The sequence below is a fragment of the Heterodontus francisci genome, chromosome 4 (assembly GCF_036365525.1).
Source record: "Heterodontus francisci isolate sHetFra1 chromosome 4, sHetFra1.hap1, whole genome shotgun sequence".
NCBI lineage: Eukaryota > Metazoa > Chordata > Chondrichthyes > Heterodontiformes > Heterodontidae > Heterodontus > Heterodontus francisci.
This window is the reverse complement of record NC_090374.1, coordinates 13,713,430-13,732,079: the sequence shown is the minus strand read 5'-3', so window position 1 is coordinate 13,732,079 and position 18,650 is coordinate 13,713,430. Positions and strand designations below refer to the sequence as shown.

General features: G+C 45.2%; 1 protein-coding gene across 8 annotated transcripts in view; it reads left to right on the top strand.

Annotated features, from left to right (window-relative positions):
* znf131 (zinc finger protein 131) overlaps positions 1-18,362 on the top strand; it is a 108,901-nt gene extending 90,539 nt beyond the window's left edge. For 6 of the 8 annotated variants that reach the window (XM_068029175.1, XM_068029172.1, XM_068029173.1 and 3 more), the window contains 2 exons: positions 16,208-16,338; positions 17,283-18,362. In XM_068029175.1, the coding sequence (XP_067885276.1) occupies positions 16,208-16,338; positions 17,283-17,537 (386 nt within the window). In that variant the 3' untranslated portion in view covers positions 17,538-18,362. Of the gene's footprint in view, positions 1-9,828; positions 9,906-16,207; positions 16,339-17,282 lie in introns of all 8 variants that reach the window. The other 2 variants (XR_010974834.1, XM_068029176.1) reach the window with 2 other exon arrangements.
* The last annotated feature ends 288 nt before the right edge of the window (positions 18,363-18,650 follow it).

Here is an 18,650-nt window from a genome sequence, read left to right as displayed (position 1 = left end):
AGATACAGCACTGGCATCTACCCAGCAATGTGAAAAATTGCCCTGGTATGTCTGGTATACAAAAAGCAGGACAAGTCCAACTTGGTCAATTACCACCCCATCAGTCTACTCTCCATCATCAGTAAAGTGATGGAAAGTGTCCTCGACGGTGCTATCAAGCGGCACTTGCTTAGCAATAACCTGCTCAATGACACTCAGTTTGGATTCCGCCAGGGCTACTCAGCTCCTGACCTCATTACATCCTTGGTTTAAACATGGACAAAAGAGCTGAACTCAAGAGGTGAGGTGAGAGTGACTCCCCTTGACATCGAAGCAACATTTGACCAAGTATGGCGTCAAGGAGCCCTGGCAAAACTGAAGTCAAAGGGAATCAGAGGGAAAACTCTCTGCTGGTTGGAGTCATACCTAGCACAAAGGAAGATGGCTGTGGTTGTTGGAGGTCAATCATCTGAGCTCCAGGACATCACTGCAGGAGTTCCTCAGGGTAGTGTCCTAGGCCCAACCATCTTCAGCTGCTTCATCAATGACCTTCCTTCAATCATAAGGTCAGAAGTGGGGATGTTCGCTGATGATTGCATAATGTTCAGCACCATTCGCGACTCCTCAGGTACTGAAGCAGTCCGTGTAGAAATGTAGCAAGACCTGGACAATATCCAGGCCTGGACTGATAAGTGGCAAGTAACGCTCGTGCCACACAAGTGTCAGGCAATGACCATCTCCAACAAGAGAGAATCTAACCATCTCCTCTTGGCATTCAATGGCATTATGATCGCTGAATCCCCCACTATCAACATTCTGGGGGGTTACCATTGACCAGAAACTGAACTGGAGTAGCCAGATCAATACCGTGGCTACAAGAGCAGGTCAGAGGCTAGACATCCTGTGGCAAGTAAATCACCTCCTGACTCCCCAAAGCCTGTCCACCATCTACAAGGCACAAGTCCGAAGTGTGATGGAATATTCTCCACTTTCCTGGATGGGTGCAGCTCCAACAGCACTCAAAAGGCTCAACACCATCCAGGTCAAAGCAGCCCGCTTGATTGGCACCCCATCCACAATCGTTCACTCCTTCCACCACTGACGTACAGTGGCAGCAGTGTGTACCATCTACAAGATTCACTGTAGCAATGCACCAAGGCTCCTTAGACAGCACCTTCCAAACCAGCGACCTCCACCAACTAGAAGGACAAGAGCAGCAAATGGATGTGAACACCACCACCTGCAAGTTCCCCTCCAAGCCACACACCATCCTGACTTGGAACTATATCGCCGTTCCTTCACTGTCACTGGGTCAAAATCCTGGAACTCCCTTCTTAACAGCACTGTGGGTGTACCTACCCTGCATGGTATGTACCGGTTCAAGAAGGCAGCTCACCACCACCTTCTCAAGGGCAATTAAGGATGGGCAATAAATGCTGGTCTAGCCAGCGTGCGCAGAACCCATGAATGAATAAAAAAAAATATTCTATTCACCTTGCAATAAATGACAACATTCCATTTACATTCCTAATCACATGCTGTACCAGCATACAAACTTTTTGTGAATCATGTACCAGGACACCCAGATCCCTCTGTACCGCAGAGTTCTGCAATTTCTCTGCATTTAAATAATATACAGCTTTTCTGCGAACATACGACTCAGGAGCAGGAGTAGGCCACTTGGCCCCTCAAGCCTGCTTCGTCATTCAACATGATCATGGCTGATCTGATTGTAACCTCAACTCCACATTCCCGTCTAACCCCAATAACCTTTCATCCTCTTGCTTATCCAGAATCTATCTACCTCTGCCTTAAAAATATTCAAAGACTCTGTTTCCACCGCCTTTTGAGGAAGAGACTTGTTACCCTCAGAGAAAAAGCTTTTCCTCATCTCTGTCTTAAATGGGCAACCCTTATTTTTAAACAGTGACCCCTAGTTCTAGATTCTCCCACAAGGGGAAACATCCTTTCCATATCTACCCTGTCAAAACCCCTCAGGATCTTATATATTCCAATTAAGTCACCTCTTACTCTTCCAAACTCCAGCAGATACAAGCCTAACCTGTCCAACCTTTCCTTATAAGACAACCCTCGCATTCCAGGTATTAGTCTAGTAAACCTTCTCTGAACTGTGGGCGGCACAGTGGCGCAGTGGTTAGCACCGCAGCCTCACAGCTCCAGCGACCCATGTTCAGTTCTGGGTACTGCCTGTGCGGAGGTTGCAAGTTCTCCCTGTGTCTGCGTGGGTTTCCACCGGGTGCTCCGGTTTCCTCCCACCTCCAAAAGACTTGCAGGTTGATAGGTAAATTGGCCATTGTAAATTGCCCCTAGTGTAGGTAAGTGGTAGGAGAATGGTGGGGATGTGGTAGAGAATATGGGATTAATGTAGGGTTAGTATAAATGGATGGTTGTTGGTCGGCACAGACTCGGTGGGCCGAAGGGCCTGTTTCAGTGCTGTATCTCTAAATAAAAATAAATAAAACAGCTTCCAAAGCATTTACATCCTTCCTTAAATAAGGAGACCAATGCTGTACACAGTACTCCAGATGTGGTCTCACCAGTGCCCTGTATAACTGCAGCATAACCTCCCTACATTTGTATTCAATTCCCCTCACAAAAAATAACATTTTATTCGCTTTCCTAATTACTTGCTGTACATGTATACTAACCTTTTGCAATTCATGCATTAGGACACCCAGGTCCCTCTGCCTCTCAGAACTCTGCAATCTCTCACTGCTTTTTTTATTCTTCCTGGACAATTTCCCACTTTCCCACATTATACTCCATTTGCCAGATCTTTGACCACTCACTTCACCTGTCTTTCTCCCTTTGTAGCCTCCTTATGTCCTCTTCACAACTTACTTTGCTACCTATCTTTGTGTCATTAGCAAATTTAGCAACCGTACCTTTGGTCCCTTCATCCAAATTTATATAAATTGTAAGTTGAGGCCCTAGCACTGATCCCTGTGGCACACCACTCGTTACATCTTGCCAACCAGAAAATGACCCAATTATGCCTACTCTCTTTCCTGTTAGCTAACCAATCTTCAATCCCTGCCAATATGATACCCCCTACACTATGAGCTTTTTTTTTGCAATAAGCTTTGACGTGGCACCTTATCAAATGCCTTCTGGAAATCTAAGTACAGTACATCCACCGGTTCCCCTTTATCCACAGCATATGTTACTACTTCAAAAAACACCAAAAATTGGTTAAACATGATGTTCCTTTCACAAAACCATGTTGACTCTGACTGATTACATTGAATTTTTCAAAGTGTTCTGCTATAATGTCTTTAATAATAGCTTGTAACATTTTCGCTATGACAGATGTTCAGCTAACTGGCCTGTGGTTTCCTGCTTTCTGTCTCCCTCCCTTTTTGAATAAGGGAGTTGCATTGACTATTTTCCATTATACTGGAACCTTCCCTGAATCTAGGGAATTTTAGAAAATTAAAATCAACGTAGCAACTGTCTCACTAGCCATTTCTTTCAGGACCCTAGGATGAAATCCAACAGAACTCAGGGACTTGTCAGCCTCCAGCTCCCACAATTTGCTCAGTACTGCTTCCCTGGTGATTGTAATTTGCTTGCGTTCCTCCCTCCCTTCCATTTCCTGATTTACAGCTATTTCTGGGATGTTACTTGTATCCTCTGTGCTGAAGACCGATGCAAAATACCTGTTCACTTCATCTGCCATCTCTTTATTTTCCCTTATTAATTACCCAGACTCACTTTCTATAGCACCTATTCTCACTTTGTTAACTTTTTTCTTTTTAAAATATCTATGGAAACTCTTACTGTCCGTTTTTATATTTCCATTTAGCTTTCTCTCATACTCTCATTTTTCCCTCCTTAATAATCTTTTAGACATTCTTTGCTGTTTTGTATATTCTGTGCACTCTTCTGACCTGCCATCTATTTTTGCACAATTATAGGAACATAGGAGTAGGAGTGGGCCATTCAGCCCATCGAACCTGCCCCGCCATTCAATTTGATTATGGCTGATCATCCACTTCAGTGCCTTATTGGAGATGAAATGACATATGGTCTGGTGTTTTGTTGGGGGCCAGTATTAGTCTTAAAACCTTCTTCACGTAGGAAACTTTTTCTGTCTCTCAGTTTACGTGTCTTCAATGGTTTCAGTTCCCTGAGAGGTGAACAGGTAGGCGGAACAAGCAGGCAGAGGGGATGTTCTCATTCCACGAGCACACGGCGTTCTGACTCAATCCCTTTGGGAGTTTAAAATTCAAAAGTTCCCAGGGTGCTCAGCAGGTTAATCACGTGACTAGCTCCTTATATGGAACAGTTTCCAACATTTTTTTGGCGGAATTTCAAATCCAAAAGCTCCAGCCAGCTAGTCATGTGACTGAAACAGGTTTGACCACTTCTGTGTATTGGAGAAGCAACTGCTGGATCCCCATTGTTTCAACATTATCTGGCAAATGTTCTTCCAGTCAGGATTTGCAATTTTAAGTTTTACTGTTCATGTGGTGAAATAATGTGTGCCTCAGTCTTGGCAGGTGGGGTTTGCCTGACAGTTTATTTCTTGTTGGATTGTATCTATTCTGTGTATTCTGAAATATCCCCTTAAATGTCTGCCACTGCATCTCTATTGACCTATCCCTGAACTTAATTTGCCAGTTTACCTTAGCTAGTTCTGCTTTCATGCCCTTATGATTGCCCTTGTTTAAGTTTAAAATACTAGTCTTAGACCCACTCTTCTCTCCCTCAAACTGAATGTAAGATTCACTCATATTATGATCGTTGCTGCTTAGGGCTGCCTTTACTATGAGGTCATTAATTAATCCATCTCATTGCACAATACCAAGTCCAGTATAGCCTGCTCTCTGGTTGGCATTCTAAGAAACTATCCGAAAAAATTCCATGAACTCTGCATCTAGGCTATCTTTGCCCATCTGATTTTTCCAGTCTATATGTAAATTAAAATCCCCCATGATTATTGCCATACCTTTCTGACAGGCTCCTATTATTTCTTCCTTTATATCCCGTCGTTACTGTTCGGGGGCCTGTACATCATTCCCACGAGTGACTTCTTGCTTTTATCATTTCTCATCTCTACCCAAACCGCTTCTATATTCTGATTTCCTGAACTTAGGTCAGTCCTCTCTAATGTGCTAATACCATCATTTATTAACAGAGCCACTTCTCCACCTTTTCCTAGTTTCCTCTCCTTCCTTCAGTATTCAGTCCTCAATCTATGTCATCCTGCAGCCATGTCTCTATAATGGCTATCAGATCATACTTATTTATTTTTATTTGCACGATCAGTTCATCTGCTTTGTTTCGAATGCTATGTGCGTTCAGATACAGAGCCTTTAGTTTTTTCCTTTTTATTATTTTTCTAGCCTTGTCTGCCAGATTTGTGCTCTCTGTCCCGACCTGTCACAGTCTGTTTATCATTTCCCATAAGAATATCATTCTCTCTTGCCTTGTCTCTACTCTTTGACGTACCACATCGTCCCCAATTTGACCCCTTTCCCCCACTTTTTAGTTTAAAACCCTCTCTACCTTCCTAGTTATGCCGCTTGCTAGAACACTGGTCCCAGCACAGTTCATGTCTACACTGTCCTAATGGTACAGCCCCCACTTTGCCCACTACTGGTGCCATTGCCCCACGAAGCAGAACCCACTTTTACCACACCAGTCTTTGAGCCACGCATTCATTTCCCTAATATTATTTGCCAATGCCTCTGACCTGCTCTTGTAGCCACAGCAGTTATGTTGCTCATCCAGTTCAGTTTCTGGTCAATGGTGACTCCCAGGATATTGATAGTGGGAGATTCAGCAATGGTAATGCCATTGAATGTCAAGGGGAAATGGTTAGGTGCTCTCTCTCTTGTTTGAGATGGTCATTGCCTGGCACTTGTGTGGCGCGAGTGTTACTTGCCACTTATCAGCCCAAGCCTGCATGTTGTCCAGGTCTTGCTGCATTTCTACACGGACTGCTTCAGTATCTGATGAGTCGCAAATGGTGCTGAGCATTGTGCAATCATCAGTGAACATCCCCACTTCTGCCCTTCTGATGGAGGGTAAGGTCATTGATGAAGCAGCTGAAGATGTTTGGGTCTAGGGACACTCCCTCGAGGAACTCCTGCAGCAATGTCCTGGGACTGAGATGATTGACCTCCAACAACCACAACCATCTTCCTTTGTGCTAGGTATGACTCCAACCAGTGGAGAGTTTTCCCCCGATTCTCATTGACTCCAGTTTTATTAGGGCTCCTTGATTCCATTCTTGGTCAGATGCTGCCTTGATGTCAAGGGCATTCACTCTCAGCCCACTTCTTGAGTTCAGTTCTTTTGTCCATGTTTGAACTAAGGCTGTAATGAGGTTAGGAGCTGAGTGGCCCTGGCAGACCCAAACTGAGCATCAGTGAGCAGGTTATTGCTAACCAAGTGCTGCTTGATAGCACTGTTGACGACCCCTTGCATCACTTTGCTGATGATCGAGAGTAGACAGATAGGGCGGTAATTGATCGGGTTGGATTTTTTGTGCATAGGACATACCTGGGCAATTTTCCACACTGCTGGGTAGATGCCAGTATTGTAGCTGTACTGGAACAGCTTCGCTAGGGCCGCGACTAATTCTGGAGCACATGTCTTCAGTAATACTGCTGGAATATTGTCAGGGCCCATAACCTTTGCAGTATGTAGTGTCTTCAGCCCTTTCTTGATTTCATGTGGAGTGAATCAGATTGGCTGGAGACTGGCATCTGTGATGCTGGAGACCACAGGAGGAGGCCAAGATGGATCAGCACTTCTGACTGAAGATGAATGCAAATGCTTCAGCCCTGTCTTTTGATGTGCTGGGCTCTCCCATTGTTGAGGATGAGAATATTTGTGGCACCTCCTCCTCCTGTCAGTTGTTTAATTGTCCACCACCATTCAGGACTGGATGTTTTTTTTTCATTCTTTCATGGGATGTGGGCTTCGCTGACAAGTCCACCATTTGTTGCCCAACCCTAATTCCCCTTGAACTGAATGGCTTGCTAGGCGATTTCAGAGGGCAGCTAAGAGTCAACCACATTGCTGTGGGTCTGGAATCACATGTAGGCCAGACCAGGTAAGGACGGCAGATTTCCTCCCCTAAAGGACATTAGTGAACCAGATTGGTTTTTACAACAATCAACAACGGTTTTGTGGTCACCATTAGAATAGCTTTTAATTCCAGATTTATTAATTGAATTCAAATTTCACCATCACCATCCAGAGCTTTAGCCTAGGCCTCTGGATTACTAGTTCAGTGACATTACAATTACACCACTGCTTCCCCTGAACGTGGCAGGATTGCAGAGCTTAGATCTGATCCGTTGGTTGTGGGATCACTTAGCTCTGTCTATCACATGCTGCTTCTACTGTTTGGCATGCAAGTAATCCTGTATTGCAGCTTCATCAGGCTGACACCTCATTTTGAGGTATGCCTGAGATGCATCTGTGACAGGTAGATTGGTGAGGATGAGGTCAAGTAGTTTTTTTCCTCATGTTTGTTCTCTCACCACCCGCCGCAGACCAGTCTAGCAGCTATTCCTGGCATGCCCTCCTGCACTGTTCACTGAACCAGGGTTGGTCTCCTGGCTTGATGGTAACGATAGAGTGGGGGATATGCATGGCCGTGAGGTTACAGATTGTGGTTAAATACAATTCTGCTGCTGCTGATCGTCTACAGAACCTCATAGATGACCAGTTTTGAGTTGCTAGATTTGTTGGAAATCTATCCCATTTAGCACGACGGTAGTGCCACACAACACGATGGTGGATTTCCGCAATATGATGACGGGACTTTGTCTCCACAAGGACTATGCGGTGGTCACTCCTACCAATACTGTCATGGACAGATGCATCTGTGACAGGTAGATTGGTGAGGATGAGGTCAAGTAGTTTTTTTCCTCATGTTTGTTCTCTCACCACCCGCCGCAGACCAGTCTAGCAGCTATGTCAGTAGTGGTGCTACCGAGCCACTCTTGATGATGGACATTGAAGTCCCCCATCATTCTGCACCCTTGGCACCCTGTTCAACACAGAAGAGTACTAATTCATCAGCTGAGGGGGGATGGTAGGTGTTAATCAGCAGGAGGTTTCCTTGCCCATATTTGACCTGATGCCATGAAACTTCATAGGGTCTGGAATCAATTTAAGGACTCCCAGGGCAACTCCTTCTCGATTGTATACCACTGTGCTGCCACCTCAAGTTATGATCACTGCTACCTTTATTCTGAGGTCATTAATTTATCCTGTCTCATTGCACATTACCGGGTCCAGCATAGTATGCTCTCGGGTTGACTGTAGAACGTGCTGCTCTAAGAAATTGTTCTGAACACACTCTACGAACCCATCGTCCAGGCTCCCTTTGCCAATCTGATTTGTCCTGTCTATATATGTTGATTAAAATCACCCATGATTATTGCTGTACCTTTCTTACAATTGCACATTATTTCTTCCTGTATACTCTCTGTCCTTTGGTTACCAACCCTGTTGCCGGGAGAAACAGCGAAAAATGAGAAACTATCAAAACCCTTGCTAAGTTTGAACACAACTATTAAATGTCCCCTTAACCTTATCTCCTTTAAGGTGAATAATCCCAGCTTCTGCAGTCTCTCCATATAACTGAAGTCCCTCATCTCCAGCACCAATCTTGTAAATCTCTTCTGTACTGTTTCCAAGGCCTTACCATTCTACAGGGATATGGGAAGAGAGCAAGGTTGTGGGATTCGTTTTGGATTGCCGTAGCAAAGAGCCATTACCGAGACAATGTACCAAAAGGCCTCCTTCTGTCATGTAAACTTCTATTGTCTCAGATACAACAATATTTGAGGTGCTCAAATTTAGGGAAAGATAGATAAAGATGACAGATGAAGTGGGGGGGGGGGGGCATTCAGCCCATCTAACTCATCTGTTCAGAAAGGACCTTCAGTGCACCCATCAATGGTTTCTTAAACGCTTTCAAAGATTCTCTCCACTACTCCATCTCAAGTCTGACCAGTTGTGTTGGGCACTTTATGTGCGGTCCTAATTTTGCCTTGTACTATTTAAACCCTTGTCGCTTGTCTTATTGTTTAGTTCAAAGCAGTGTTTCGCACTGATCTTTTCTATACACTTGACTATACTTTTAACCTAAAAGGACATGCAATTCGAAAGCTCTAAAGGGCAAACTTTTTAGAATTTTACAATTCTAATTTTGTTTCTTGCAAATATTAACATTCCTGGAAACACCCTACAAATATTCATTTACTGCCAGGGACTCAACCCAAATGTTGACCCATTTCAAATATTGATTCACTCCTGGAGATTCCTTGCAAATATTGACCCACTCCCAGGGACCCCCCCCCCCCCCCCCCCCCCCTGCCCCCGAAAATATTGACCTATTCTCAGCAACCACCTTAAAATATTGGGAACAAAGGAGCAGGAGTAGGCCATTCAGCCCATCGAGCCTGCACCGCCATTCAATAAGATCATCGCTGATCATCCACTTCAATGCCTTTTTCCCACACTATCTCCAGATCCCTTTGTCATTGGGTATTTAGAAATCTGTCAATCTTTGCTTTAAACATACTCAAAGACTAAGCTTCCATAGCCCTCTGGGGTAGAGAATTCCAAAGATTCACAAACCTCATGAGTAAAGAAATTTCTCCTCATTTCTGTCCTAAGTGGCTTCCCCCTTATTTTGAATTGTGTCCCCTGGTTCTAGACTCCCCATCCAGGGGAAACATCTTAGCTGCATCTATCCTGACTATCCATTGAAGTATTTTGTAGGCTTCAATGAGATTACCTCTCATTCTTCGAAACTCTAGAGAATACAGGCCCAATTTCCCCAATCTTTCTTCATAGGACAGTACCGCTATCCCGGGAACAAGACTGGTGAACCTTCGTTGCACTCCCTCTTTGGCAATAATATCCTTCCTAAGGTAAGGGGACTGAAACTGCACACAGTACTCTAGGTGGGGTCTAAACAAGGTTCTATACAATTGAAGCAAGACTTCACTATTCCTGTACTCAAATCCTCTCCTGATAAAGGCTAACATACCATTAGCCTACCTAATTGCTTGCTGCACCTGCATGTTAGCTTTCAGTGACTTATTGACAAGGACACTCAGGTCCCTTTGTATATCTACACTTTCTAATCTCTTACCAATTAAGAAATACTCTACACCTCTGTTCCTCCTACCAAAGTGGATAACCTCATATTTTTCCACATTATATTCTATCTGCCACGTTCTTGCCCACTCACTAAGTCTGTCCAAATCCCCTTGAAGCCGCTTTGCATCTTCCTCACAACACACATTCCCACCTAGTTTTGTGTCATCTGCGAACTTGGAAATATTACATTTGGTCCCCACGACCAAATCATTGATATATATTGTGAACAGCTGGGGCCCAAGTACTGATCCTCGCAGTACCCCACTAGACACAGCCTGCCGACATGAGAATGTCCCATTTAATCCTTCTCTCTGCTTTCTGCCTGTTAACCTATCCTTAATCCATGCTAGTATAGTACCTCCTATTCTATGTGCTTTAATTTTGCTAACCAATCTCCTGTGGGGGACTTTATCAAAAGCCTTCTGAAAATCCAAGTATACCACGTCCACCAACTCCCCTTAATCAATTCTGTGAGAAACATCCTCAAAAAACTCCAACACGTTCGTCAAACATGATTTCCCATTCATAAATCCATGTTGACTATGCCCAATCAGATCATTATTATCCAAGTGTCCATTTATCACATCCTTTAGAATAGATTCCAACATTTTCCCTACTACTTATGTAAGGCTAACAGGTCTGTAGTTCCCTGTTTTTTCTGTCCCTCCCTTCTTAAATAGTGCGTGACATTTGTTACCTTCCAATCTGCAGGAACCATTCCAGAATCTATAGAATTTTGGAAGATGATCACCAATGCATCCACTATCTCCATAGCTACCTCTTTCAACACTCTGGGATGTAGAATATCAGGTCCTGGGGACTTATAAACCTTCAGCTCCATTAATTTCTCCAATACAACCTTCTGACTAATACTAATTTCCTTCAATTTCTCATTCTCCCTAATCCCTTGGATTGCTAATTCTGGGAGATTTCTTGTATCTTCCTCAGTGCAGACAGACACAAACTAATCATTTAGCTATTCTGCCATTTCTCTATTCCCCATGATAAAGTCTCCGGACTGTGCTTGTAATGGACCCACATTTGTCTTAGCCAAATGTTTCCTTTTTATGTACCTAAAGAAGCTTTTACAGTATGTTTTTTGATAGTTTACATTCATATTCTGTTCTTCCTTTCTTTATCAGTTTCTTGCTCCTCCTTTGCTCTATTCTAAAATCCTCCCAATCCTCAGGTTCACCACTATTTCTGGCAACTTTATCTGCCTTTTCTTTTAATCTTATACAATCGTTAACTTCCTTTGTTATCCATGGTTGACTGCCTTTACTTTTAGGGTTTTTGTGTCTTGAAGGAATGTATAGTTGCTGTATACTATACACTATTTCTTTGAAGACTATCCATTGTCTATGCACTGTCATACCTAATGTACTGTAAAGGCCGGCCCGGGTCTGCAAATGAAACCTGACCTGAGCCCGACAGAACCACGATCCAACCCGACCCTTTCATTTTTTCCCACGCCTGACCCAACCTGACCCGACCACCTGAATATTCAGTTAACCTATCTTCCGTTTTTCACTTTTTAAGCTTGTGCAGATAAACAACAAAAACTGTAACTGGACTTGAAAGGTTGTTTAAAAAGTACATTTCATATTGGAGCCACGTACTGGAGGTGGTGATAGAGTGTGTCTGACCCGACCTGAGCCCGAATGCCAGACCTGGAAGAGCGACCCGAACCCTTCACATGTCATCGGGTCCCTTCGGGTTCGGGTCGGGTCGGGTCGCCATGCTGTAATGTACTGATCCCCTCCATTATTATCAGCGCAATACCATCTCCTTTTTCTTTTTTCCTGTCCTGTCCTTCCTAAATGTAGAATATCCTTGAATATTCAGTTCCCAGTCTTGATCACCCTGTAGCTACGTTCCCATAATGGCAATTAGATCATACCTCTATTTGTGCTTTTAAATCATCTACCTTGTTGCGAATGCTGCATGCATTCAGGTAGAGTGCCCTTAACCTTGTCTTCTTGACATTATTGTACATTCTAAACCTTGATGCTTGCCTTTGTTTCACCTGCCTTCTAATGTTGCATGCTACTTTTCTATCTCCTTTTACCAGCTTTACTTCCTTCCAATTTGAGCTACCCCTCAGGTTCCCATCCCCCTGACAAGCTAGTTTAAACACTCCACAACAGCACTAGCAAATCTCCCTTCGAGGATATTGGTTCCAGTCCTGTTAAGGTGTAGCTCATCCATCTTGTACAGGTCCACCTGCCCCAGAACCGGTCCCAATTCCTCAGAAGTCTGATGCCCTTCATCCTACACCAATTCTCTAGCCACGTGTTCAATCGATCAGTCCTCCTATTCCCGTTCTCACTAGCACGTGGCACTGGGAGTAAACTTGAGATTACCGCTCTTGAGGTCCTTTTTAATTTCCTTCCTAACTCCCTAAAATCTGCTTTCAGGTCCTCATCCCTCTTCTTACCTATGTCATTGGTACCAATGTAAACCATGACCTCTGACTGTTCACCCTCCCCCAGAAGGATGTCCTGCAGTCGCTCCGTGACATCCTTGACCAGGGAGGCAACATACCATCCTGGAGCCACGTTTACTTGGCCACAGAAACGTCTGTCTGTTACCCTGACTGTTGAATCCCCTATCACTATTGCTCTTCCACTCTTCTTCCTCCCCTCCTGTGCAACTGAGCCACCAGTGGTGCCACAGACTTTGCTCTGGCTGTACTCCCCTAAGGAACCATCACCCTCACCAGTGGTGAGTCCATAACTTCTCACATACCACAGGATGTACATTCCACTTGGCCGAGCTGACCTGCCATACCTTAACTTCAAAAACTATTTATTACAATTAGAAGTAGAATTAACTTACCAGTTACTTACCAATCAGCTTCTACCCCTGTACCAAAGAGAGAGGCAGCTACTTCTTTCTTTCTTTTGGGCCTCCTTATCTCGAGAGACAATGGATACGCGCCTGGAGGTGGTCAGTGGTTTGTGAAGCAGCGCCTGGAGTGGCTATAAAGGCCAATTCTGGAGTGACAGGCTCTTCCACAGGTGCTGCAGAGAAATTTGTTTGTTGGGGCTGTTGCACAGTTGGCTCTCCCCTTGCGCCTCTGTCTTTTTTCCTGCCAACTACTAAGTCTCTTCGACTCGCCACAATTTAGCCCTGTCTTTATGGCTGCCCGCCAGCTCTGGCGAATGCTGGCAACTGACTCCCACGACTTGTGATCAATGTCACACGATTTCATGTCGCGTTTGCAGACGTCTTTATAACGGAGACATGGACGGCCGGTGGGTCTGATACCAGTGGCGAGCTCGCTGTACAATGTGTCTTTGGGGATCCTGCCATCTTCCATGCGGCTCACATGGCCAAGCCATCTCAAGCGCCGCTGACTCAGTAGTGTGTATAAGCTGGGGATGTTGGCCGCTTCAAGGACTTCTGTGTTGGAGATATAGTCCTGCCACCTGATGCCAAGTATTCTCCGAAGGCAGCGAAGATGGAATGAATTGAGACGTCGCTCTTGGCTGGCATACGTTGTCCAGGCCTCGCTGCCGTAGAGCAAGGTACTGAGGACACAGGCCTGATACACTCGGACTTTTGTGTTCCGTGTCAGTGCGCCATTTTCCCACACTCTCTTGGCCAGTCTCAACATAGCAGTGGAAGCCTTACCCATGCGCTTGTTGATTTCTGCATCTAGAGACAGGTTACTGGTGATAGTTGAGCCTAGGTAGGTGAACTCTTGAACCACTTCCAGAGCGTGGTCGCCAATATTGATGGATGGAGCATTTCTGACATCCTGCCCCATGATGTTCGTTTTCTTGAGGCTGATGGTTAGGCCAAATTCATTGCAGGCAGACGCAAACCTGTCAATGAGACTCTGCAGGCATTCTTCAGTGTGAGATGTTAAAGCAGCATCGTCAGCAAAGAGGAGTTCTCTGATGAGGACTTTCCGTACTTTGGACTTCGCTCTTAGACGGGCAAGGTTGAACAACCTGCCCCCTGATCTTGTGTGGAGGAAAATTCCTTCTTCAGAGGATTTGAACGCATGTGAAAGCAGCAGGGAGAAGAAAATCCCAAAAAGTGTGGGTGCGAGAACACAGCCCTGTTTCGAAAAAAGGTAGAAAAAGAAAGAGAAAGAAAGGAGCCCCTCCTTCACTGAATTCCCTCACGCACCAACTCCCTCTTTACACTCTGTGCACTCAAAGTAGCTCTCAGTGAAGACAAATTTATTTTCCTAATTCATTTATAGTTCCCCTCCTTCCTGAACTCCCTCACTTACCAAACTCCCTACTTCACACTCTGTGCCCTCCAGCAACACTCAGTGCAGACAATCAGCACATATTGACCCCCTCCTGGAGACCAATGCAGGGATCTCCTACACTAATTTCTGAGACATTTTGTCAGATACCCAAAGGAACACAGTGATAGTGTTGCAGTTTTTAAAATTTAGTGTACAGGAACAGAACTGGGGAGGCAGTAGCATAATGTCACTAGACTAGTAATCTGGAGCCCAGGCTAATGCTCTGGGGACATGGGTTCGAATCCCACCTTGGCAGAAGGTGAAATTTGAATTCAATTAATAAATATTTTGAATTAAAAAGCTAGTCCAATGGTGACCATGAAACCATTGTCGATGGTTGTAAAAACCCATCTGGTTCACTGATGTCCTTTAGGGAAGGAAATCTGCCGTCCTTACCTGGTCTGGGCTACATGTGACTCCAGACCACAGCAATGTGGTTGACTCAAAAAAATGCCCTCTGAAATAGCCTAGCAAGCCACTCAGTTCAAGGGCAATTAGGGATGGGCAATAAATGCTGGCCTCGCCAGTGACACCCACATCCCACAAACAAATAAAAGAAAAAGTAGCAAATCAAGAAATGTAGGAAAATGGCAAAATACTGCAGATGCTGGAAATCTGAAGTAAAAACAGAAAGTGCTGGAAATGCTCAGCAGGTCTGGCTGCATCTGTGGGGAGAGAAACAGAGTTAACGTTTTGAATTGGATACGACTCTTCTTCAGAACCCTTTTTGTTCTAAATCTTTATTCAGCCAGACGGAGGAGGAGGGTGGGGACTGGTTGGACCTCTGTTCAAGGAAGAAGCGTCCATCCTGAGTCCATGAGTCTATCCTGGGCGGGCATGGAAGTGTAGAGAGTCCGTAATGAAGAGGAGGTGCTCAGGGCTAGGAAACTGGAAACGGTTGAAATGATGTAGGGCATCGGAAGAATCACAGATGTAGGTGGAAAGAGACTGGACAAGGGGAGAAAAGATAGAGTCAATATAGGAAGAAATAAGTTCAGTGGGTCAGGAGCAGGCTGACACAACGGATCTAGCATGACAGTCCTGTTTGTGGATTTTGGGAAGGAGGTAGAAGTGGGCTGTCTGGGTTTGTGGGACTGTGAGGTGGAAAGCTGTATAGGGAAGATCTCCAGAGGAGATGAGGTCAGTGACAGTCCTGGAGACAGTGGCTTGATGTTCGATGGTGGGGTCATGGTCCAGGGTGAGGTAGGAAGAAGTGTCTGAGAGTTGGCGCTCAGCCTCTGCAAGCTAGAGGTTGGTACTTCAGGGTTTGGAAGAAGAGCCATTTCTGACTCAAAACGTTAACTCTGTTTCTATCGCCGCAGACCTGCTGAGTATTTCCGGCACTTTCTGTTTTTATTTAGGAAAATTGGGAGGTCTGATGGCCGGAAACTGATGATAGGAACTTCCTTGGATCCTGTAACAACTTGCATTTATATAGCAGCAAAACACTTCACAGGGGTGTCAGCAAGCCAAGAAAAGAATTTATATTCCACCTTTCACGACCTCAGGATGTCCCAAAGCACTTTACAGCCATTTAAGTACTTTTAAAGAGCAATCACTTTTATAATGTAGGAAAAGTAGACAAAGGAGGAAGATATTAGAATGGTTGACTAGCTTCTGATTGATATTTTGTTCAGAGGAGAGAAAAGTAACTGGTTGGCATCATTTCTGTTTCTGTTAGAATTTAACATTTATGCCACATTTTATTTTGGGAGGGAGGGTATGACACTTGGAATGTTTGACTTGACCACAATGAGGGTATCAGAGCAATAAATGGTGCAATCTACTCTTTCACTTCTCCAGGTGAGAAACCCTTTGAGTGCCCGAACTGTCATGAGCGATTTGCCAGGAATAGCACGCTGAAATGCCACCTGGTGGCGTGCCGAACGGGTATGGGTGCAAAGAAAGGAAGGAAGAAGATGTATGAGTGTCAGGTACAGTGCACCGAGCAGCACAGGCCACTCGTTTTCCAGAAGGCCGCAGAGAACAACAACAACTTGCATTTATATCACACCTTTAATGTAGTAAAATGTCCCAAGGTGCTTCACAGGAGTGTTATCAAGAAAAATTTGACAGAGAGCCACACAAGGAGATATAAGATAGAGCACCAAAAAGGAGGAAAGACAGGTGGGGAGGTTTAGGGAGGGAATTCTGGAGCTTAGGGCCTAGGCAGCTGAAGGCATGTCCAATAATGGTGCAGCAATTAAAATCAGGGATACTACAGATATCAGAATTACAAGGACTTAGAATAGAAAAGCAGAGATCTTGGAGGGTTCTAGGGCTGGAGGAGGATACAGGAAATGGAGAGGCAAGACCATGGAGGAATTTGTAAACCAGGATGAAGGGTGCTGCGTGACTTTTACGATTGCATATGTATTGAGTATTGATAAATCACTGCCCATGCATTCCCATCCACAACTTTCATATAGTGCAGCTGTACCAGCAGCATGTGTTGTAAAATTGGCCCTTTCATCTTTGTGTGGCGGCTGCAGGACCATGGGGCAGAGCAGTATTCTACAGCAGAGTAGACTAGGGCTACTGTTGCGATGTGGGGATAGTGGGGAAAAATGGCGTAGAGTTAGATGATCAGCCATGATCTGTTTGAATGGCGCAGCAGGCTCGACAGACCAATCTGAATATCTTCTTTATGTCTTTCCTCCTTTTTGGTGCTCTATCTTATATCTCCTTGTGTGGCTCTTATCAAAAAAAAATTGACAACACTCCTGTGAAGCACCTTGGGACATTTTGGCAAGTTTCCAAAATTTGTCCGTTGTGGATGAGATGAGGCTGATGGGTGAGAGTCCTTTCCAGGGTGATACCCATGTATTTTGGGTGGGGGTCACACTGCTAATCCCAGTGTTGTTATTTTCAATCCCAGGTTTGCTCCAGCGTCTTCCCCAGTTGGGACCAGTTTAAGAATCACCTGGCGGTCCACACAGGTGAGAAGCCCAACCACTGCACCATCTGCGACATGTGGTTCATGCGGGCCATTGAGCTGAGACAGCACGTCAAGGAGGTCCACGGCGCTGCTGAGCAGGAGGTGGGCGAGGTGACAGAGATTGTGGTGCCTGTGGAGGTGATTGACACAGAGGCGATGGAGGGGGAGACGATCATCGAGCAGGTGACGGTGTAGGAGATGGCTGCGAGAGTTGGGGGAGGAGGGTGTGAGGCCCAGATCGAATTCTTCCACGTCTGACTGACCTGGTGAATGCAAGCGAGTGCGAGGAGAACTTGCTGACCTGCGGTGGGTGGGAGTGGGGTTCATCAGTGGGGCAAGACAAGGGAACAGACATCAGCACTGATGGCAACTGGCAGTAGGCATGCCAGTGCCGAGACCGTTCAGCAGCTGTGTTTCCACCTGTGTTGGACTTTCACATTTTAAGTTTGTACGAATGGTGTTCAATTCTTTTTGCCTCCTGACCTTAAATAGAATTGCTGTTCAAGACTGTGCAAATGAAGTCTTCTTGCCTGAGTGCATCAGGAGTTTCAAAGGCTGCTGAGGGTGTTCAGGCTGCCATCGTTGGGTCTGTGGATGTGCTGGCTCAGGGTGATCAGGAACTGTAAGAGACAGAAACGCTCATTCTTCCACTGGCTGAAAGTTCCAGTCCTCTGCTTACTGATTCACGGAGAAGCAGCAATGGATGCACCGTGGCACTACCGCTGGAAACTCCCTCTCACACTTACAGTCAAATGCTTACTGGAGGTCTTTGTCACTCTTAACGTCAATGGTCTGTGTCTTTTACATTGCTGGTGCAGTCTGGCTGGTCTGCCAGGAAGTACTGGTCTGCTGGACCTTTTTAAGGGCGGATGTTGGATGCTAAGTGGAGAGGACCCTACACGCGTTGAAATTGTTCCAGTCACCCATCTCCACTTAACTTCTGTAAACGTTCACAATGAATGCACTGCAATTAAATCCATTTATAGGCCTGTTAATAAAAACAGTGGCTGATTCAGGAGACACCATGTATGCCGTCTTTCATTAATGTAATAGAACCATAGAAAAGTTACGGCACAGAAGAAGGCCATTCAGCCCATCGTATCTGCGCTGGCTAAAAGAAAGTAGCCACCCAATGTAATCCCAACTTCCAGCACCTGGTCCATAGCCTTTCAGGTTACAGCACTTCAGGTGCATATCCAGGTATCTTTTAAATGAGTTGAGGGTTTCTGCCTCCATCACTGATCCAGGCAGTGAATTCGCTTCCTGTACCCCCACCCCCCCAATGCCCCTCCTCTTCCCCCCCCCCCC